We start from the raw sequence: 21,744 nt of genomic DNA, 5'->3' as shown, positions 1-21,744 counted from the left end.
TTTTTGCTTTCCACTGCTAATTATCTAACATGACAAAAGTCACTTCTCGCTCGTCTTCATGTGTTTTTCAAACTGGATTTGGATGCAATTTCTGTTGTTAAAATGTGCTTATATAAATAGCTTATATAAATAAAAATAACCCAAAAGAGTTGCTATAGCCAGATATTTTATGTTTGAGGTGTTTTTTTCACTTCAAATAAAATTACTTACTGAACACGTTTCATTAGGTTAAATATCTAAATATATCAGTCTGCTAAAGTAACAACTATGATGATGAATTTCTCTTCAATTAAGTAATATATATGCCATGATTGAAACGTTATTTTTACCACTGTATAAGCTAACGGAATATTCTTTGATCTCTTCCTTGATTCCTCTCTTTTTTTCTTCTCGTTTTGCTGCCACAACAGAGAATTTCCTTCCTACACACATCACTGTTTGCAATGTTTTCATTTACAGCTGTAAAATATCTCCACAGGATGTTCCTCTCTTTCACTCACTGCAGCCTACATGTTTGTTCAGTGCAGCTGAATCAGGGGACTGCAAGACAACAAAACACAGTAGAGCCAGGAGGAAGAAGAGGAGCAAAGCGTGCCTGCATGAGAGGAGCAGTGTTTGTACAGACATGTCAACTATTTTGTTTTTTTGGACTTACTTGTGCTCGGCTGAACATCAACTAAAAGGCACCAAAAAAAAAAAAAAAAAAAAATGACAGCACAGTTTGTCTTCTCGCACACAGCCTCAAAATGTTACTTTTAATCCAAATCTTTATTCTAAATCGGAAGAGCTCAAATGTTTTATTTCACTCAAACACTTAAAACATGAGCACATTAGCCATTTTAATAAACTAAACTGTTTAACAAACAATTCTTTACATCATTCTTCACGAACAGTCTGTGCGGTTTCAGTCTTGATGCTCGTGCTCTTGTCCGGGTATGAGCCAGCGTATGCTGTCGGTCCGCAGGATGGCGTACAGAGTGAAGCTTGTGATGAAGAGGATGGAGAAGACCAGCAGCCAGTCGATGCTCTTCACGGGAACGCTAGGGAGGGGACCGAGGCGGTCTGCGTCTGTCACATTTCTATCAGGGCTGGCTTCAAAACCTGGAACACACAGAGTTGGATCTTTTGAGTGGTCGTTCAGATTCATTTTACATGACTCAAAATGATCTTCCAACCACCCAATTCTTACCCTTTTGAGCCCAAACCAGTAAGCTCTATATAATGTAACACATAACCTGCATTTGTACCTGTCTGATTAACAAGAAAAGATGTGAGCGTGTCCAGCGTTCTGTCAGTGTGGTTGAAACGAGCCATCGGTTTTGCCCCTTGGAACAGCAGGATGTTGGGCACTGCCACAGTCCCAAACCTCGTGGAGAGGCTGGTGGAAGATGGAGACATGCATTACAAAATAACACGCAATAGATTTAAATATTCACTGGTCAACAAAATAACCTACAGAAAAATCTTTTGAATATACATGATAGATGCATTCAAAACAATTTTTGAGTCTGCAGTTAGTCGATTTTTCTTCTTTCAGCTGTTCCCTTTAAAGGTAACCACAGAGGATCATCTGCCTCCATCTAATCCTGTACCAAGTATTCTCCTCTGTCACACCAACCCTCTGTGTACATTATACTTACACAATGTCATGTATAACGTACAGGGATACAGATTATTATAAGCACCCTTTATAAGAACATAATCAATCAATTCTTGGATGTTTACACAAAATAGGTCCAAACGTTTGATTTTCAGCTTTTCAAAATTCTGGTTTACTTACTTTGCCTCAAATGTGATTATAAAACCAAAGTCACAAAAAAGACTTTATTCTACATTTGTATTTTTATCATTTTCAACACAAAAGAACTTTTATCAACTACTCTAATTATCCAATTAACTGTTCGCTAATAAACATGAGCTATATTCTGCTTCTATATAGATGCTAAGGTGTGGTGAACCACAGACGACAACAGCTTTAAAAAGTATTCTAAGAGGGGTTTTCACAGTGAGATTACACAGTTAAAACCAGAACAAAGGTGATCATTTACCTGCTGTGCTGTGAGGCATCCAGTGCCAAGAAATTCATGTTGGGAAAAACCCGGGGAAGGGCGTTGAAGTGAGGTGCCAGGTTGGCTGAGAACTGGCACCAGGCGGTGAAGAACAGCACCACAGAGCACTCTGTGCTGTTAGCATTGAGGAACTCCATTAGATCCTGAAAGAAAAGAAGGGATGGGTTTAGTTTTTTTTATCCAGGAGAGAAACAGGAAATTCTCCTGCATGGAATTTTATAAGAGGGATACAAACAGAACCTGGATTCTGGTAAATTCACTTAAAAATGAAAGGTGCAACAAACAACAATGCTCACGATACAAACAATGAGTCATGCTATGATGAAATAAAACAAAACTGATTTACAAAAAGGTTTATACACACAAAAAAAGATATAAATAGATGCATTAGAAAAGTTGATAAATGAATCTTGTATATGGTAGCTGGTGTAAATGTTTGGGAAATTGGTGGCACACTTTTTACACACTTTACGCAGTGTAAACATGTGCCTCAGAGGATGGAGTGAGTACCTGTGAGGCATTGAGGACCTGCACAGTGAAGTTCTCCATTCCTGTGATGTTCCGTTTATCACAGTTGACTTTGTACGTCTTGGCGGTCTCCGTGGTGTTGTGCTCCTCAACCGTTATGACCTCCGCACGCACAATGTCAAGCGTGAGCTGCAGGGAAACATTCAAGGAGAAGTTAGCTTCAGCAAAATAGCATTTATAGCTATGCATATTTGAGCTAATCTTCACTGAGACTTTATCAAGCATACGTCAAAACATAAAAGCTAAGCTGAGGCTGAAATTAAATTAACCTTGTTATTAATTTTTTTTTTATCAATTCATTTTTAAGATAGGAGAAGACTTTATTGATCCCACAGCGGTTTAAGTCAGTTGGTTTATAACAACCAGTGTTAATATCTTAAAGTAAATTTGTCCAGGAAGACATTTGAGAACCATTGTCTCACTTAATCGTCTTAGAAGACAAATCTGCAAATCTTCACAAGTGCAAATTTTACCTTAATGATAAATCATTTACTAATTTGTGATTACCTTTATATTTTAGGTTTCTTTTGGAATTTATATATCAATTTAGATGTCAGTCACTGTGGTAACTGAGGTGGTAACCCTTTAAGGCTGCAGTCTAACAGCAGTTCCTTTTTATGTCTCACAGTTTCATCTTACTAACCTGCTGTGATGATTCAGCATCCTCCTCCTGTGATGCGCCATTCTCAGCTGGAGCCGGTGAACTACACTGGGCACTGCTGTCATCACAGGGCGGGGAGAAGCCTGACTGAAAGTCTTTCACATTTTTGGGGAAGAGAGACTCGATGTCAGATGGATCGATGGGAGTTTCCGTGCCCATCACAGCATCTGCGATCTCAGCCGTCTTGAACTGCCTCTTCGGCAGAGAGTCCATGTCTCCGGACTCTACAAACTTGGGGCTGTTCTCCAAGTCGGACAAAGTGTCCTCTGACAAAATGAGCTCCAGTGAGTCGTCATACTCTAAGGGACAAAAATAAATAAATAAATAACTCAGTACAAATAAGATATTTGTAATTGTTTTCCATACCATCTGACTTTTAATAGTGAATCACTGCAGAAGTTTATCTGAAGACAATCATATTTCTTGCCATAAGCTGACAGTTAGACTCCTGTGAAAAGTATTTGTTAATTTCCCGATTTCATGGTTTTTTGCACATTTATGACACGTAATTGTTTCGGATTCATAGGCATCTGATTAGAATAAACAGCGTCTCTCACATTATTTCAGTCATCTAAATCCCTTTGAAGGACTAACTAACTAATAGAATATTACACAGAGAGAATATCCTGTGTTACTGTTAATGATCAACCTAAATACAAACATTATATTAGATAAAGGTTTGTACTGTTAGCATTGAGGCTAGCTGCAGCTGTCAGTCTCTTACCTTGACCAGACGAAAACTTGAAAACATCCTCATGATGCAGCAAAAACAATAAGACAAACCGTAATTGAAGCTTATTTAAAATCCCCCTCATGTTTTTGAAATGTAACGAGCCAAACACGATTATGAAACGCTCTCACGACATTTTGAGCCGTGAAGAGATGCTGCTGGACTCATAGGAACGAGTGGTCGGATCTGTGGCGGAAGAAAATAGACGATGCACATGAAAACGTGGCTTCCGGGAAGCTTATTTAACCCATACATTTATTTTTCTCTAGGAAATCCATCCCAGATATTTCTAGACCATTCCTTGGCCATTTTTGTGCTGTTATTGGTGCCTTTTACGGGGAACACTGGTTTAAAGTTTGGGTACTCAGGTATATCAAATAGGGTTTAAGACAGCGTCACCTCACTTCCTGAAGTTTACTGCACAGCTCCACCTTTTGTTTTGCGTATGTGTCCATACTACGTATTACGGTAAGGGAAACCGAGAACCGATTTCAAAATAAACGCGATCTTCAATGGAACGTGATTTCAACGTTACCCTACAATTTTAGTCTGCCATTGACAATATAATAAATAATGGAATAAAAAAACATACCAATATAGAAATGGAAAAATAACTTTTACATGACAAAAATAGTCAAATATGGCAAACCCACATACGTAAACTCGCATAACCAAATTAGAAAATTAAGACTTCAAGATATGTACAGGTGATTTGAGAGGGGGGGAAGTGGTTTGTATAAAGTGATGTCAAAACGCTGATATCCAAAATCAGAGTCACTTACTTACCCTATACTGCCTGAGTAATGGTGTCAAAATTACTCTGTGGAAACGGAATTTACTTGCAATGGCTGTACACTTCTTTTGAAAATGTAATTTCTAAAAGTGGTTATGCATAAGTATGTCATACTTGAATATTTCTGCCTTTGGCAATTTTTAATTTGTATTTAATGTTTATTTCTGTATTGATATTTATCTCACGGTATATTATATCATTGATCACCGACTCACGTTGGTTAATGTTAAAATTACATTCACAACTAGATCGCTAGATCACTTTTATTTTGAATTTAGGTCTAGGTTTCCCGTACCGTAATCTGTAGCACATACACGTAATGCAAACTAAGGTGGGGGCTGGCTTGACTGAGTGTCTCAAAGTGGTACAAAGTCCCTTTATTCCCTCCCCTTCTACTCCTCAGCCAGTTAAAATATGGATCTAAACACCATGTGATCAAATGCAAGCGCTGAAAAGACCATACACCACAGATTAGTAAGGAGGCAATGAATGCAGCTTTTCTCTGGTAGCTGAAAGTGAAACTTAATTTGACTGGACAAAATGGCGCAGCAACTGATTCAGCTGGATCAAGAAAAACTGAGCTGTTCCATCTGTCTGGACCTCCTTAAGGATCCAGTCACTATTCCTTGTGGGCACAGCTACTGCATGGACTGTATCAAAAACTGCTGGGATGAGAAGGAAACACACAGCTGCCCTCAGTGCAGACAGACTTTCACACCAAGGCCTGTCCTGGTGAAGAACATGATTTTAGGTGAGTTAGTGGAAAACTTAAAGAAAGCAGAACATTCGACAGCTTCATCTGATCATACCTTTGCTGGACCTGGAGATGTGGCCTGTGATTTCTGTTCTGAGAGGAAACTGAAAGCCTCCAAGTCCTGCCTGGTGTGTATGGCCTCTTATTGTGAGCATCACCTTCAGCCTCACTACAACATAGCTCCATTAAAGAAACACAAGCTCATCAAAGCCACTTCAAAGCTTCAGGAGAACATCTGCCCTCGCCATGATGAGGTGATGAAGATCTTCTGCCGCACTGATCAGCAGTGTATCTGTTATCTTTGTTTAATGGATGAACACAAAGACCATGTCACAGTGTCAGCTGTAGCAGAAAGAGCTGAGAAACAGAAAGGGCTTGAAACAAATCGGCAAAATGTCCAACAGATAATCCAGAACAGAGAGAAAGATGTGAAGGTGCTCCAAGAGCAAGTTGAGGCTATGAATCTTTCTGCTGATAAAGCTCTCAGAGAATGTGATAAGGCTTTCAAAAATTTGATCAGTCTCATTCAGAAAAAAAGCTCTGAGGTGAAGCAGAAGATCAGGTCCAAGCAAACATTTGAACAGAACAGAGTCAAAGAGCTTCAGGAGAAAATAGAGCAGGAGATCAGAGATCTGAGGAGGAGAGACACTGAACTGCAGCAGCTCTCACTGACAGAGGATCACCTCCATTTTCTGAAAAGCTACTCCTCACTGTCACATCTGAGTGCATCTACAAATGTACCCACCTACAACAATCTTACTCTGCAGTACTTTGAGGATGTGACTGCATCTGTGTCACAGGCCAGAGATAAAGTGAAGGCTCTTCTCAGTGATGAATGGCCAAAAATCTCAGTTGGAACGACCGAAGCTGATATTTTACTGCCTCAAGGAGAACCCAAAACCAGAGACGAATTTTTGAAATATTCTTGTCAGATCACTCTAGATCCAAATACAGCACACAAACGTTTATCACTGAGTGACAGCAACAGAAAAGTGACACTGATGAGTAGAAACCAGCCATATCCAAGTCATCCAGACAAATTCCTTCAAAGGTTGCAGGTCCTGAGCAGAGAGTGTCTGGCTGGAGGCTGTTACTGGGAGGTGAAGTGGAATGGGACAGTTTATGTAGCTGTTGCATACAAGGATATCAGCCGTACAGGGACCAGAGAGGAATGTGGATTTGGATTGAATGACAAATCCTGGGCATTAAAATGTTCAATCAATGGTTGTGAATTCAAACACAACAACATTTCCACTCCCATCTCAGGCCCTCAATCCTCCAGAATAGGAGTATATTTGGATCACAGGGCAGGAACTCTTTCTTTCTACAGCATCACTGAGACCATGAATCTCCTCCACAGAGTCCAGACCAGGTTCACTCAGCCTCTCTATGTTGGACTGTGGCTTCCACAAAGTGCTGGAGACACTGCTGAGCTGTTTGACTTCAAGTAGATAAGAGATATTGAACTGTGCAATACAGTATTTGTTAAGATGTATGTATGTACACTATCAAAGATCTTTATGTATGTTATGATTTGTACCTTATTTTTTCTGTTTACAAAATCATTTTCCAATAATTTAATTACTGAGGTATGTATGTAAATGTGTATGTGTACTTAACTTTCAGACTCATAACTAAAACATTTATCAAAATTATATTTTTCTGAAATTCTCAAATAATACTGTGTGTTGAGAAATAATGATAAAAACTGTGTTGTCACTGGGTTAACCGCGGGAAACAAAAAGAAAAATGCAAAAAGATAACACAATATATGTCTATGATGACGTGTATGTTTGGATAATTTTGTTTGATGTACTTTTATTTTTACAAAAAAATAAGATTTTATATAGGATACCTTTTTTTTTTCATTTACAAAAAAGCAAAACAAAAAGCGAAGCAATGGAGTTTTCATCCACATGAGATGCGCTGCCATACAGTCCTCCAAGATCCTGGGTCTTGAAACTTAGTTCACTTTTATTTATATAACGGCAAACTACGATAGTTGCCTCAAGATTCTTTAAGGCAAGACCCTACTTTAAAATCAAGAAAACCTTGAAAACCCCAACAATCAGAAGACCCCCTTTGAGCGAGCACTTTGGCGACAGTAGGAAAGAAAAACTTCCTTTTAACAGGAAGAATTCTTCAGCAGAAGGGCTTGTGTACACACAAAGCCTGAAGAAATTGATCTTTTTTTTTCTAACCACTTGGAAAGCTCTAAGGTTTCATTCGGCTTCATCTGGCCATCACTCCTCAAGAAGATCTGCTTTGCAGGTGCTGCAGTTTCACACTCTTTGGCTGCCTGCAGGGAGTTACTGATAATAGATACAACAACATGAAAGTATGACTCAAGCCTGCCTTTCATCAATGGCTCAGATTGCTGATGATGTAATGGTGTGGTGATTATGTTCTTGGCACACTTTGGGCCCTGTAATACCAACGCAGCATTATTTAAACCCCTCAACTTACCTAAGCAGGCAACTCTCCATATTGTCAATATGGAGCAAAATGGAGCAGAATTCTGGACAAATATATCAGTTTCCATCTGGTATATCATACAGACATATGGCTAGTATAGAGTAATGGATCTAAATGATCATCAGTTCCCAAAAGCTGTTTTTTGAAAATCATTCCAGAAATGAAGTAACCTTGGAAAATCCCAAAATATAAGTGTAAAATCCTCAATCAATCCAAAGCCCCTACAGCAAAATTACTATATCTTGAAATAATAATAATGGGTATATTGAAATATCTCATTTTTATTTTCACTTTGCTAGTTTACTTCCTGCTTTTAATTTTGCCTTATTATGAAAACATTTTTCATCTGTTATACTCCTACTTAAATTAGTGTAGACCTACAGTATGTACGTTTTTGTCATGGTGCTGGGTGGTTGACCCAGCGTTTTGTGTTTGTCATTATGTTTATTATTTTATCTGATTTGATGTTAATTTCTTCTTGGTTATTAGTATGTAGGTTTCATTCTCAGGGTTTCCAGTCCTAAGGTTTATTTCCTGTGTCGTCCCCCTTTGTGTCCATGAGTTTGTTTTATGAATTTCCTGTTTTACTTTAAAGGTCTGTGTCTGTTATCACTGTGTTCAGCTTGTATCCTCCCGTCATCTTGTGAATTAGGATCATCTGTGTGTCATTGCCTGGTAACCGTGTGTGTGTGTGTGTGTGTGTGTGCTCTTTGTCTGCTCGTCTCTGTTTCATGGTGTTTTGTTCTTTGGTCTGTGTCTCTCTGCCCTTCACCCCGTTTCATTATGATTTCAGGTTTGCTCTTTAGTTTTCCCAGTTTAGGTTTCTTCAGTAGCTTCTCATGCCTCATTGCCTCATTTTGTCACTTTGCCACTTTGTAAATAAACATTCACTCATATCATCAGTCTTTTGCCTGCATTTTGGGTCCTTTTCCACCACCAACACCACATGGCTCGCCCCGGCATCCGTGACAGTTTTTAAGATTTTACTTTTTTAATTTTATCATTAATGCTCTACTTTAAATGTCTCTTAACAAAAGGTTCCATTCATCATGTTAGTGATATTTTATTTCTTGAAACAAGAAAGCTTAGTGTACATTGCTCACTTTATTTCACAAACAGCAGTAAATAAAAAAAGGTTCATAAAAAAATAACTGAAATTAAACATTTTACAATCCACCAACTTAAGAATAGAAATAAAAACAAAATAGAAAAAGCAACAATTATAATAAAAGTGCCAAAAAATATATCCTGTTCATCTAAACATTTCCAGTGGGAGAAACATTACATCAGTCATCCAAGTGACTTCTTCAGTCTCAGCTGACTGCAGTTTCCCCCGACCTTATAAACAGTACATTTTCACAATAACTGAAACTAGCCCACTGAATGAATAATAGTATATGAGGTCAGTTTCTTTATCAATAATATGCAAATTGTCAAATTGGCATTTCTCCTACTGAAAACGTTACGTCCAGATGAACAGAATCAGCTTTTTAGGATTTCCTTACCTGGATGATTGAGCATGCATCAAGATATAATAACTGTGATTCCAACATATCTGATACATAATTACTTTTTTTCTTTAATTTTAAATATACTGAAGTTATTTTTACATGAATTTATATGTGTTTGTTTTTTGTGTTTGTTTGTTTGTTTGCTAATGTTACAACAAACAGTGGTTAAATGAATATTGTTTGAAATAAACAATTTTACCCAAATAGCTATTGAAAACAACACAATCAAAGAAATTAAAGAATACACTTATATCCATAAAGATTCATCTTTAGCAGGTGCAGGATAGATAAACACATTTCAACAAGTAACACACGGCAAAAGGCAGAGCATCAAATTTCACTATTTTGTGTTTATTCTCTTCTTGAGCTCACACACCTCAGCAGTGTGTCCAGCACTTTGTGGAAGCCACAGTCCGACATGGAGAGGCTGAGTGAACCTGGTCTGGACTCTGTGGAGGAGATTCATGGTCTCAGTGATGCTGTAGAAAGAAAGAGTTCCTGCCCTGTGATCCAAATATACTCCTATTCTGGAGGACAGGGGGCCTGGGATGAGAGTGGGAATGTTGTTGTGTTTGAAGTCATAACCGCTGCCTGAAACTGTTAATGCCCAGGATTTGTCATTCAATCCAAATCCACATTCCTCTCTGGTCCCTCTACGGCCGATATCCTTGTATGCAACAGCTACTCCAACCATCCCGTTGCACTTCACCTCCCAGTAACAGCGTCCAGTCAGACCCTCTCTGCTCAGGACCTGCCGGCAATCAAGGAATTTGTCTGGATGACTTGGATATGACTGATTTCTACTCATCAGTGTTACTTTTCTGTTGCTGTCACTCAGTGACAACAGTGTGTGTGCTGTATTTGGATCGAGAGTGATCTGACAAGAATGTTTCAAAAATTTGTCTCTGGTTTTGGGTTCTCCTTGAGGCAGTAAAATATCAGCTTTGGTCGTTCCAACTGAGATTTTGGGCCATTCATCACTGAGAAGAGCCTTCACTTTATCTCTGGTCCGTGACACAGATGCAGTCACATCCTCAAAGTACTGCAGAGTAAGATTGTTGTAGGTGGGTACGTTTGTAGATGCACTCAGATGTGACAGTGAGGAGTAGCTTTTCAGAAAATGGAGGTGATCCTCTGTCAGTGAGAGCTGCTGCAGTTCAGTGTTTCTCCTCCTCAGATCTCTGATCTCCTGCTCTATTTTCTCCTGAAGCTCTTTGACTCTGTTCTGTTCAAATGTTTGCTTGGATCTGATCTTCTGCTTCACCTCAGAGCTTTTTTTCTGAATAAGACTGATCAAGTCTTTGAACATCTTCTCAGTTTGCATTAACGCTTTATCAGCAGAAAGATTGATAGCCTCCACTCTTTCATGAAGCATCTTCACATCTTTCTCTCTGTCCTGAACTCTTTGAAGAAATTTTTGTCGATTTCTTCCAAGCCCTTTCTGCCTCGCAGCTCTTTCTGCTGCAGCTGACACTGTGACATGGTCTTTGTGTTCATCCATTAAGCAGAGATAACAGATACACTGCTGATCAGTGCGGCAGAAGATCTTCATCACCTCATCATGGCGAGGGCAGATGTTCTCCTGCAGCTTTGAAATGGCTTTGATGAGTTTGTGTTTCTTTATTGGAGCTACGTTGTAGTGAGGCTGAAGGTGCTGCTCACAATAAGAGGCCATACACACCAGGCAGGACTTGGAGGCTTTCCGCTTCCTCACAGAACAGAAATCACAGGCCACATCTCCAGGTCCAGCATAGGCATGATCAGGCGAAACAGCTGGAAGTCCTGCTTTCTTTACATCTTCCACTAAATCAGCAAGCATTCTGTTTTTCACCAGGTGAGGTTTCGGTGTGAAAATCTGCCCGCACAGAGGGCAGCTTTGTACTTCCTTCTCATCCCAGCATTTTCTGATACAGTCCATGCAGTAGTTGTGCCCACAGGGAATAGTGACTGGATCCTTAAGGAGGTCCAGACAGATGGAACAGCTCAGTTTTTCTTGATCCAGCTGAATCAGTTGCTGCGCCATGTCTCCTCACCACGACTGTAAATGTCTAAAAGATTTCCTTTCTGTTACCGGATGCAAATATGCACTGAAATCTGAACTCAAGGTCCTTTTGAGGGAAGTCTGTGACATCTCACTTTCAGTTACCAGATAAAAGCTGCTTTCGTTTCTTTGATGTAGACACTGACCTGAGCGTAGGGTGTGACTAATGTCTGAGGTGAGCAGTATATAAACTGAGTGGGGTTTAGACACGTGTGCTTTATTCCAGGAAAGGGAGTAGACAGATTGGTCTTGTAATTTGATACAGTACTGTTCTCACCATTTCAGCTGTGCATTTGTTAGTGGGTATTGTGTATATTTTCTATCTAATAAGTATGGGGGTTATGAGTTTTCTGCTAGTTAATGTGAGTTATGTATTTTAATTTAAACAGGAAACCACCCCACTATAACTGTTGATGGACTCATATAGAGGATCATTTTCACTGTAAGGTTTTAATTGTTTTTTTAAGAATTCAATTTGTTCAGAATAACAAAGAATAATAAAGGGCCTTTAAATATATTTTGTGCTCTGTCCTGAGCTCATTTTACCAGACACCACATATGAATAATTGCAGTCAGTTTTTATAGTAGTTTTTGCTATTTTACTTTAGTTTTTAATAGTAGGTTTTAATAGAGCTCATGCAATAGCTGTGCGCACAGGGAATAGTGACTGGATTTAGTAGTTCCTGACAGATGGAACAGCTCCGTTTTTCTCGATGCAGCTCAATTAGTTACTGCACCATTTCTCCTGCCCTCAAATGACGTCTTACTTTCTGTTTTAAGATAAAAACCTGTTTTTGTCTCCTTGATGCAAAGACACTGATCTAAAGCATATGGAAATGTTCTGTTTTGCATCTTATTACGCGACTGGCAGATCAGTGATCTGGGAGGAGCTTAGAAAGGTGTGCTTCATTCCAGGAAAGGTAGTATTCAGATTGATGTGAAACTGAAAGTGTTTCAGATAAAAACAGAAATGTAATCGAATGTTTACAGTGGAAACTGTTACTGGACAATTCAGAAGGACTGGATTAGTAATACTAAATATTAGTATCATTCATACACATTAACATCATTCATTCAGTAATTTTTATTTAATTTGATAACTGTACAGTACTCTGTTTGTAGTAACCATTGTCCTTAATGTAAATATGTAAGAAAAATTGTGTATGTTTCTGTCCTGTTTGTTGTATGTGTGTCTTTCTGGCTGCTGTTACAACCAAATTTCCCCTTGTGGGACAATTAAAGGGTTATTCTATTCTTCTATTCTAAAAGGAAAGACGCACATGGACTGCTAACTCTGAAAGGAAATAAAGTGTGATTTAAGTCATTCAGTAACTCACAATACATGAACTCAGGAAACTCGAACAGAAACTCACCTCAGCTGCCGCCCCACGTGGGAGTGAAGAAGGAGTTAGCTGTAGGTGAGTTCAATTAAGGGCAAGCACCACACCCAATCAAAGGTGAGGAAAAGAAACTAGGTGCATCTAGTGAAGTGAGTGTACTGAAAGGTGAGTCTTTACAACATCTATAGGACTGAATAAGAATATTTACATAATTTCCAGTAAAAAGTAGAGAACTGTCAAATATGATGGAGACCCTCCCAGCAGTAGTCTCAGTTATTATGCGTCTGAGTTTTTAACTTCCAAGGTGTTTGTTTAGAACTAAAGTTGAGTTCAAAAAAGACAATTATGAACGCTCAAAAGTACGTCCTCGACAAACACGTTGCCAATGTTGAGGCCCAAGGAAAAGACAAGGTCCAAGGTATGGCCTTTTAAATGGGTTGGACCAGAGACATGTTGGACAAAGTCAAAAGAATTAGATACAGATAAAAGTTCAGCTGCAGAGTTTGATGAGGCATCATCAATATGAATGTTAAAATCCCCAAGAATCAAAATTTTCTCCAGCTGGATAATAGAAGATTAGACGTTTGTAAAATCCTTTAAGAACACAGTAGCAGAGACAGGAGGGCGATAGACTGAAACTGTCGTTTCAAACTGTCAAAGATAAAATATGTTCGTACAGCCAACTTTAGTTGTTTCGACTCAAAAGAAGAACAGTTTTCAGTTTGCATACCTCTGCATATGTAACTGTCCTTAAAGACGACAGCAAGTCCTCCACCACGGCGACGTAAATGGGGGGCGCCCAAGTAAGAGCAGCCAGCAGGGCGCAGTTTGTTTAGGTGAATAGACTTGCCATCCCTCTGCCATGTTTCAGTGAGAAACAGAAAATCCAGTTGTTGTTTTTTTCCTGTGAAGAGCTTATTCAGAGAGAACGATTTGTTTGCAATGGAGCGGATGTTCAAGAGCGCAATCCAACCAAATACTGGCAGCGCAGGTTTCACATCAGCTTGTCGAAGTGGGACTGACAGCAAACACCTTGTCCGATCACGTGGTCTCCAGCAGCGCCACGGACCCAGTATTGCATGTGAATTATAAAACACAAGCACCACTTGTTACAGTCTAGCTGAGTAGCTGACTGTGTGAAGTATGAATAGTAGACCCAAGTGCAAACAAAATGGAACATGGAATGTAACTTGACAGACAAAAAGCGAGCTGTTTAAAGTGGCTGATGGAGAAATACAAAGTAATGCACAAGGCAAACAAAGACGAGAATAAACAATAACCGAAACTGGGGAAAAAATAAATAAACATGAAAAACTAAACATGAAACTTGCTATAGATACAAAGAGCCCTGGACCATGGAGACATGGCACAAAAGACAAGCTGACACTGAAAAAAGGAGGACAGAGGACTTAAATACACAGAAATATAATGAGAGGATGGGGAACAGGTGGAAACATAGCTGGGACAAATCAGACCTAACTAGACAAGGGGAAGAAATCTAGATACACTGCATACTGGACAGAGAATTTCACAGTAAAACAGGAAGCAGAATGGAATGCAGACATGACAAAACAACCTTGACAGCATAAGACACACAAACATAAAACACAAAGGGTGAGGGAAACTTAAACACAAGGGCAGAAGACACAAGGAGAATCTGAAAAACAATAAACTAAACTTAGGTTTAGTGGAAATGAACTTAGAGAACCTAAATTACTTAAACATAAACCACAAACATCAAAATAAGCTAAAACTCAAAATGCTGGGTCAAAAAACCCAGGATTATGACACATCCATATTCTTCCACTTAAATTAGTGTAGACCTACAGTTAGATTTGGATGTCTCAAGACCGGTCTTGGTCTCAAGACTTTTACATGGTCTTGGTCTTGACGGACTTTGGTCTCTGTCTTGTCTTGGTCTCGGATCCCTCGGTCTTATATTGGTCTTGCTGTCTCGGTCTTGTTGTCCTCCTCACTTAATTTCCTTTCGCTGCTCAGCTCTCACACAGTGGCTCAGCTATGCTCCAATCCCTCCATATTGTGGCCAATCACGTGCGAGGATATAGGATAATATCAATATGTGAAAAACAGAGAGGGTGAGAGACGCGACAGTCAAGTGGAGCATGCGTCTGTCTTCTTAGTAAGTGAGTGAGACAGTAGGCAGCGGTGAGGAGGGCTGTGCGAGTGCATCGCAAAAACACATAAATATGCCTGACACCTGTAAATGAAGCAGCATCTGGCTGCAGTTTATAGACTTTTTTGTGTTGGTCTTGTCTTGGTCTCGATACCCTCTGGGCTTGGTATTGTTTGTACATTTTTAAGGTTATATTTTTTTTTTATTTCATCATTATTTAAAATTGTTGAATGCTCCACTTTAAATGTCTCTTTACAAAAACTTCCATTCATCATGTTAGTTATATTTTATTTCTTGGAACAGGAAGCTTTAGTGTACATTGCTCACTTTATTTCACAAACAGCAGTAAATTAAAAAAAAGTTCATGAAAACATAACTGAAATTAAACATTTTACAATCCACCAACTTAAGTATAGAAATAAAAAGTACATTAAAACTCCAAACACCATAATAACCCTGATTCCAACTTATCTGATACATAATTTTTTTTCTGTAATTTTAAATACACTGAAGTTATTTTCATATGAATTTATATTTATGTGAGTTTTTTCTGCAAATGTTACAACAAAACACTGGTTAAATATAAACTATATAGGAAATGAATATTGTTTTGCCAAATAAACCGTTTTACCCAAATAGCTATTGAAAACAAGACAATCAAAGAAATTAAATGTTATTCTCATATCTATAAAGATTCATCTCTAACAGGTGCAGGATAGATAAACACATCTCAACAAGTAGCACACAGCATCAAATTTCACTATTTTGTGTTTATTCTCTTCTTGAGCTCACACACCTCAGCACTGTGTCCAGCACTTTCTGCAAGCCACAGTCCGACATAGAGAGACTGAGTGAACCTGGTCTGGACTCTGTGGAGGAGATTCATGGTCTCAGTGATGCTGTAGAAAGAAAGAGTTCCTGCCCTGTGATCCAAATATACTCCTATTCTGGAGGACAGGGGGCCTGGGATGAGAGTGGGAATGTTGTTGTGTTTGAAGTCATAACCGCTGCCTGAAACTGTTAATGCCCAGGATTTGTCATTCAATCCAAATCCACATTCCTCTCTGGTCCCTCTACGGCCGATATCCTTGTATGCAACAGCTACTCCAACCGTCCCGTTGCACTTCACCTCCCAGTAACAGCGTCCAGTCAGACCCTCTCTCCTCAGGACCTGCTGGCAATCAAGGAATTTGTCTGGATGACTTGGATATGACTGATTTCTACTCATCAGTGTCACTTTTCTGTTGCTGTTACTCAGTGACATCAGTGTGTGTGCTGTATTTGGATCCAGAGTGATCTGACAAGAATATTTCAAAAAGTCGTCTCTGGTTTTGGGTTCTCCTTGAGGCAGTAAAATATCAGCTTTGGTCGTTCCAACTGAGATTTTTGGCCATTCATCACTGAGATTTTTGGCCATTCATCACTGAGAAGAGCCTTCACTTTATCTCTGGTCCGTGACACAGATGCAGTCACATCCTCAAAGTACTGCAGAGTAAGATTGTTGTAGGTGGGTACATTTGTAGATGCACTCAGATGTGACAGTGAGGAGTAGCTTTTCAGAAAATGGAGGTGATCCTCTGTCAGTGAGAGCTGCTGCAGTTCAGTGTTTCTCCTCCTCAGATCTCTGATCTCCTGCTCTATTTTCTCCTGAAGCTCTTTAACTCTGTTCTGTTCAAATGTTTGCTTGGATCTGATCTGCTGCTTCACCTCAGAGCTTTTTTTCTGAATGAGACTGATCAAATCTTTGAACATCTTCGCACTTTGCCTCAAAGCTTTATCAGTAGAAAGACTGATAGTCTCAACTTCCTCTTGAAGCACCTTCACATCTTTCTCTCTGTTCTGTATTCTCTGTTGGACATTTTGTCGATTTGTTTCAAGATCTTTCTGTTTCTAAGCTCTTTCTACCGCAGCTGGCACTGTGACATGGTCTTTGTGTTCAGCCATTAAACAAAGAAAACAGATACACTGCTGATCAGTGCGGCAGAAGATCTTCATCACCTCATCATGGCGAGGGCGGAAGTTCTCCTGAAGCTTTGAAGCATCATTGATGAGCTTGTGTTTCTTTAATGGAGCTACGTTGTAGTGAGGCTGAAGGTGATGCTCACAGTAAGAGGCCATACACACCAGGCAGGACTTGGAGGCTTTCCGCTTCCTCCCAGAACAGAAATCACAGGCCATGTCCCCAGGTCCAGCATAGGCAGACCAGATGAAGCAGATGTGAGTCCTGCTTTTAGATCTTCCACTAGCTCACCTAAAATGATGTTTTTTACCAGGACAGGCTGCGATGTGAAAGTCTGCCTGCACTGAGGACAGCTGTGTGTTTCCTTCTCATCCCAGCAGGTTTCGATACAGGTCATGCAGTAGCTGTGCCCACAGGGAATAGTGACTGAATCCTTTAGAAGTTGTAGACAGATGGAAAACCTCAGTTTCTCTCGATACAGCTCAATTACTTGCTGCGCCATGTCTCCTCCGCTCAAACGACGTCTTACTTTCTGTTTCCAGAAAAAAACTGTTTCATGCAGAGACACTGACCTGAGCAGATGAAAATTCTTTGCAAATTTTTTTGTTTTGCATCTTATCACATGACCGGCAGATCAGTAAAGTCTGAAGTAAATAGTCTATAAACAGGGAGGAGCTTAAAAAGGTGTGCTTCATTCCAGGAAAGGAAGTATTCAGATTTGTGTGAAACTGAAAGTGTTTCAGATATAAACAGAATTGTAATTTTACGTTTACATTGGAAACTGTTACTCAAGAATTCACTAGGAATACAATTAGCAATACTAAATATTAGTAACATTCAACGTTGATTCCGTTTATACCTTTTTAGAGAAATATTAAATTGACTCAAATTTGTAGGAAAAATGGACTTCTAATTGTCAAAAAATAAGAATTTTAGTACATTTAGTGTCCATTATAAATTATGAATACTAGCAATGGATCAGAATAGACTGGAGCCAATACAAGTTTAGAATAAGCTTAACAGTTGATGTGAGACATCACTAATGCTGAAGAGTTCTTTTAAGTCTGGCTTGAAACATACAGAATATACAGATTACATGTCAAGCATTTAACATGTAAATAACAAATATGGACCTAATTCCTTATTAGAATGCAACTTTCACATCTCTGTGAAAGTTGTATTTACATGTTAAATGTATTATGGTTAAAAGATGCTTTGTTATCCCAATAACAATTAAAACTGTTTTTTAAAGTGCTGTTCTTTCTAGAAATCATTACTGGGTTTCATAGGGACGCATCCATCACAGGCGTAGACAGCCACACATTCCTCATTATAAAACGCAAACAACTACAAATGAATTATACTAGTGTAGGGACCCTTCATGTCATATTTCTCCACACCTTAAAATTAGGTAGGTTTCCTATGATGCACTGAGCATTTCTTCTTCACTCTGTTCACTCCTTTTGGGTTTCTGCACCACTACTGTATTTAACACTTAGCAGTTATTAAACTCTCTTCGGTAGTTTGCCTTTTGTCTTTTCTCTCTCCTCTCTTTTCTTTCTCCTCACCCCCAGCTGGTCATGGTGGAGAGCTGCTCCTCCCAGAACTTGGTTCTCTTGGAAACTTCCTCCTTTTATCTCCCTGCTGTTGCCAAGTGCTTCCTCATAGTGACTGAACTAAATGTGAATAAAACTGAACTGAACTGAACTGACCTGACATGAAGTCATCATGGGTATAAATATTCTGTCAACCAGCCAAATAGCTAGACATCAGCCAGAGAAGGTAAATATAGAGGACAAAAGTAGTCTGTGGGGCTGATGAGGCAAACACAATTTTTTCAGATTTTCATGCCAGTCCTACTGGGGCCCATTGCGGGCAAACAAAAACAAGAGAAACCATTTCAAAGCGGTTCTACTGGCCAGGGATGTCAGTGGACATAAATAATTGGGTGGGTATCCAAAACAAACTTTATGTAATTCTACTACAGTTAACTTATTTTAAGATGAACACTGCAATGTTTCTGTATCTCTCAAATTAAGTTATGTAAACCTTGATCATGAACTGTTGAGTTTCTTAGCGAATTGCTTTTGTTTTTGATTAGGTTTCCCAGTGCGCACTTTGCCAGGCAAGTGCTGCAACAATTAAAAAACCAGCGGAACACATTCCGATAAAGGTTAGTCATCGACCATAGCAAATAATCACATTTAATCACAGAATGTTTTCATTGCTTAGAAACCTACTGATTATATACTTGAAAAATTAGAGCAGTAGACTAGCACTCTGTGTAATTTTAGTATTATTAACTTAACTATGATTTTGTTTTAAGGTCTCTCAGCCATTTGAACTGGTTAGGATGGACCTTATTGGGAAACTTACTGAAACCAACAACGAACATCAATACATATGTGTTTTTATTGATTATTTTACAAAATGGCCACAAGCATACCCTTTAAAGTCAAAATCAGCCTGGGAAGTGACAAACTGTCTCATAAAATTTGTCCACCAGTTCGAAGCCCCGAAAAGGATTCTTACTGACCAAGGCAAAGAATTTGTCAATTCTATAAGTACTTTAGTCTTTGGCAAAAATATGTGAACTCATATTTGAATAATTTTTTGAAAACTGTTCAATTTCTGGTCTTTATAAATCAATTTTTCAGATATTAGTATGACAGCTTTTTATTTAAATTCTTATTGTAATGTGCTTATAGTCAGTGTATATTACTTGCTTGTGCAGCTCAACAAAAGGGTTTGCGGATTGTTAAAAATTAAAAGAAGCTTCTGCTCCCCCTTTGCTCCTCCTCCACATCCCTTCCAAGTGTACTGTGTGAGTGAGTGATTTCTATATCATGGAGACAGGAAAACAAAAGCACAAGTAATTGTCCACGGGACAATGTTAAATGTCTACAGTGCGTTGTAGACATTTAAAAAGTTATGATTTTAACAAAACAGTGTGGTCAGTGTTCTTAACTTGATGTTCAACAGACATTTAAGCTCTCCATACTGTTCGCCTTTCTGTGTCACCAAAATTTAAAAACATGTTATTTGTTTTAATTGTACTTGTCCTTCAGGACATTTATGCGAAAAAAAGGATGCAACGTCTCAAGGTGGACTTGTGACACAGTCAAAGACCCAAAACAAGTGGACGCTACCTCATGTGGAGTCTTTGCATTGAAAGTACGAGTCCTAACCGCAATACATACATATATACGAGTATACTGGAAATGTTGTGTTGTAATAAATGTTAATGACAAGAAAAGGAATATAAGATAATTACACATGGGTGATCGTGGCTCAAAGACAGTTCGTCCTGTAACTGGAAGGTTGCCGGTTCGAGCCCGGCTTGGACAGTCTCGGTCGTTGTGTCCTTGGGCAAGACACTTCACCTACCGCCTACTGGTGATGGCCAGAGGGGCCGATGGCGCGATATGGCAGCCTCGCTTCTGTCAGTCTGCCCCAGGGCAGCGTTGGCTACAACTGTAGCTTGCCTCCACCAGTGTGTGAATGTGAGAGTGAATGAATAGTGGAATTGTAAAGCGCTTTGAGGGCCCCAAAAAGCGCTATATAAATGCAATACATTATTATTATTACAATAGAATAAAGAAATTGATTCACAGAAAAAAAAATTCTATGAAATAACATTTACGATATTAGCCTATTTAGTCATCTTAGAATCTCTTTTTCAGTTTGCTGAAAAGATCTTGCAAAAAGAGTCAATAGACTCAGATAGACAATAGATAGAAAAAAGGCCATAAACACACACAGGCTACAAATTGCCACCACTCTCATTTTCATCCTGATGGCTGTAGAAACAAACCATATACTTGTTTGAATGAAGTAATAGGTGCAGTAGGTAGTATACTCTGTGTGCTATTTTTTTATTTTTTGAAACAGATGATCTGACAAACATCTGTCATTTCCGCGGGGAAGAAGAGCATGAAACTGACAATAAATGGGTAATGACATCAAGAAAGACTGCTAAATGTTATGATCAATTCCCATAAATGATATTTTAATACTGGAATTTGTATTTATTTAGTTTTTTACAGATTCAGTGTGAGATGTGTTTGCGGTGGTCCCACCAGCTCTGTGTGAAAAGCCCACCACCAGAAGACGTGTTTATTTGTTTCGCTGGTACATCGTTGACACTAAAGGTCCGCAGCTAGTGTTCTTATGGCACACATTTTTGAGAACACACATATCTACATATATATTTGTAGATGTTAAATTAAGAAGTCGAAAAAAAAGAAAATGGTCTCCAATGTTACTGTAGTTATTGGTTATACTGTGATTGATTTGGCAAATAAATTCTTTCATGATAGCAGCGCCAATGTGGATTACAGATGGGGGAGTCACACATTCTGGCATCTGATGCCACACAGCCTGATAAAATCTGTACCCCTCCATAACTTTTGCTGAGAAGAAGAAATCCTCTCCAGAGTTACTATAGTTATTGGTTATACTGTGATTGATTTTGCAAATAAACTCCTTCGTGATAGCTTCGCTACAAAGTGTAAACCGAGTGTAAATTCACCGGAGAGCGACGTGTTGCCATGATCGCGTCTGGTTTTACAGTATTATAGTATCAAAGTCTTTTTCTAGACAAAGTATTCCCAGCAGGCTATTTCAGTGTACAGTTTAAGGTAAATTGTCTTCCACACAGCACATTACAATGTCACGAAACTAATATTAAATTCATCAAGTCTGCTGTTTTCCAGCTTTTACTCTTTATTTCGTCGACTGCAGATCAG

The 21,744-nt window shown here is 39.0% G+C and overlaps 3 protein-coding genes and 1 pseudogene across 4 annotated transcripts; 1 reads left to right on the top strand and 3 right to left on the bottom strand.

Moving 5' to 3' along the window:
• Positions 1 to 749: 749 nt before the first annotated feature.
• On the bottom strand, positions 750 to 4,200 carry txndc15 (thioredoxin domain containing 15). Its single transcript, XM_006785038.3, has 6 exons — positions 3,983 to 4,200; positions 3,241 to 3,557; positions 2,580 to 2,726; positions 2,049 to 2,212; positions 1,248 to 1,378; positions 750 to 1,101 (listed from the first exon to the last, which is right to left on the bottom strand). Exons 1-6 carry the CDS (start codon positions 4,071 to 4,073, stop codon positions 905 to 907), a joined length of 1,047 nt encoding a protein of 348 aa, XP_006785101.1. The 5' UTR covers positions 4,074 to 4,200; the 3' UTR covers positions 750 to 904.
• Positions 4,201 to 5,261: 1,061 nt separating this feature from the next.
• LOC102797912 (tripartite motif-containing protein 16-like) lies at positions 5,262 to 8,875 on the top strand. The gene has a single exon (XM_087847441.1). It carries the CDS (start codon positions 5,322 to 5,324, stop codon positions 6,984 to 6,986), a length of 1,665 nt encoding a protein of 554 aa, XP_087703567.1. The 5' UTR covers positions 5,262 to 5,321; the 3' UTR covers positions 6,987 to 8,875.
• A 986-nt stretch (positions 8,876 to 9,861) lies between these two features.
• On the bottom strand, positions 9,862 to 11,544 carry LOC102799188 (E3 ubiquitin/ISG15 ligase TRIM25-like). 2 transcript variants are annotated; one of them, XM_087846906.1, is made up of 2 exons: positions 11,254 to 11,544; positions 9,862 to 11,175 (listed from the first exon to the last, which is right to left on the bottom strand). In XM_087846906.1, exons 1-2 carry the CDS (start codon positions 11,542 to 11,544, stop codon positions 9,862 to 9,864), a joined length of 1,605 nt encoding a protein of 534 aa, XP_087703032.1. The 2 variants fall into 2 exon arrangements, with proteins under 2 accessions (XP_087703032.1, XP_006785263.2); XM_006785200.3 differs by having other exon boundaries at positions 9,862 to 11,544.
• Positions 11,545 to 15,796: 4,252 nt separating this feature from the next.
• Positions 15,797 to 17,498, bottom strand: LOC102798892 (tripartite motif-containing protein 16-like; annotated as a pseudogene).
• Between the last annotated feature and the right edge of the window lie 4,246 nt (positions 17,499 to 21,744).

The sequence above is a fragment of the Neolamprologus brichardi genome, chromosome 10, assembly GCF_056152115.1.
Source record: "Neolamprologus brichardi isolate AB-2024 chromosome 10, ASM5615211v1, whole genome shotgun sequence".
NCBI lineage: Eukaryota > Metazoa > Chordata > Actinopteri > Cichliformes > Cichlidae > Neolamprologus > Neolamprologus brichardi.
The sequence above is the reverse complement of the archived record's forward strand: the minus strand, read 5'-3'. Positions and strand labels throughout refer to the sequence as shown.

What these genes read in the sequence shown, in the direction of transcription:
- txndc15 (XM_006785038.3), bottom strand. Translation starts at nt 4,073, where the DNA reads ATGAGGGGGATTTTAAATAAGCTTCAATTACGGTTTGTCTTATTGTTT. An exon ending in CAAGTTTTCGTCTGGTCAAG is followed by an intron (nt 3,558 to 3,982) that starts GTAAGAGACTGA and finishes TTTGTCCCTTAG; the next exon opens with AGTATGACGACTCACTGGAG. An exon ending in GATGCCTCACAGCACAGCAG is followed by an intron (nt 1,379 to 2,048) that starts GTAAATGATCAC and finishes ATCTTCCACCAG; the next exon opens with CCTCTCCACGAGGTTTGGGA.
- LOC102797912 (XM_087847441.1), top strand. Translation starts at nt 5,322, where the DNA reads ATGGCGCAGCAACTGATTCAGCTGGATCAAGAAAAACTGAGCTGTTCC.
- LOC102799188 (XM_006785200.3), bottom strand. Translation starts at nt 11,544, where the DNA reads ATGGCGCAGCAACTGATTCAGCTGGATCAAGAAAAACTGAGCTGTTCC.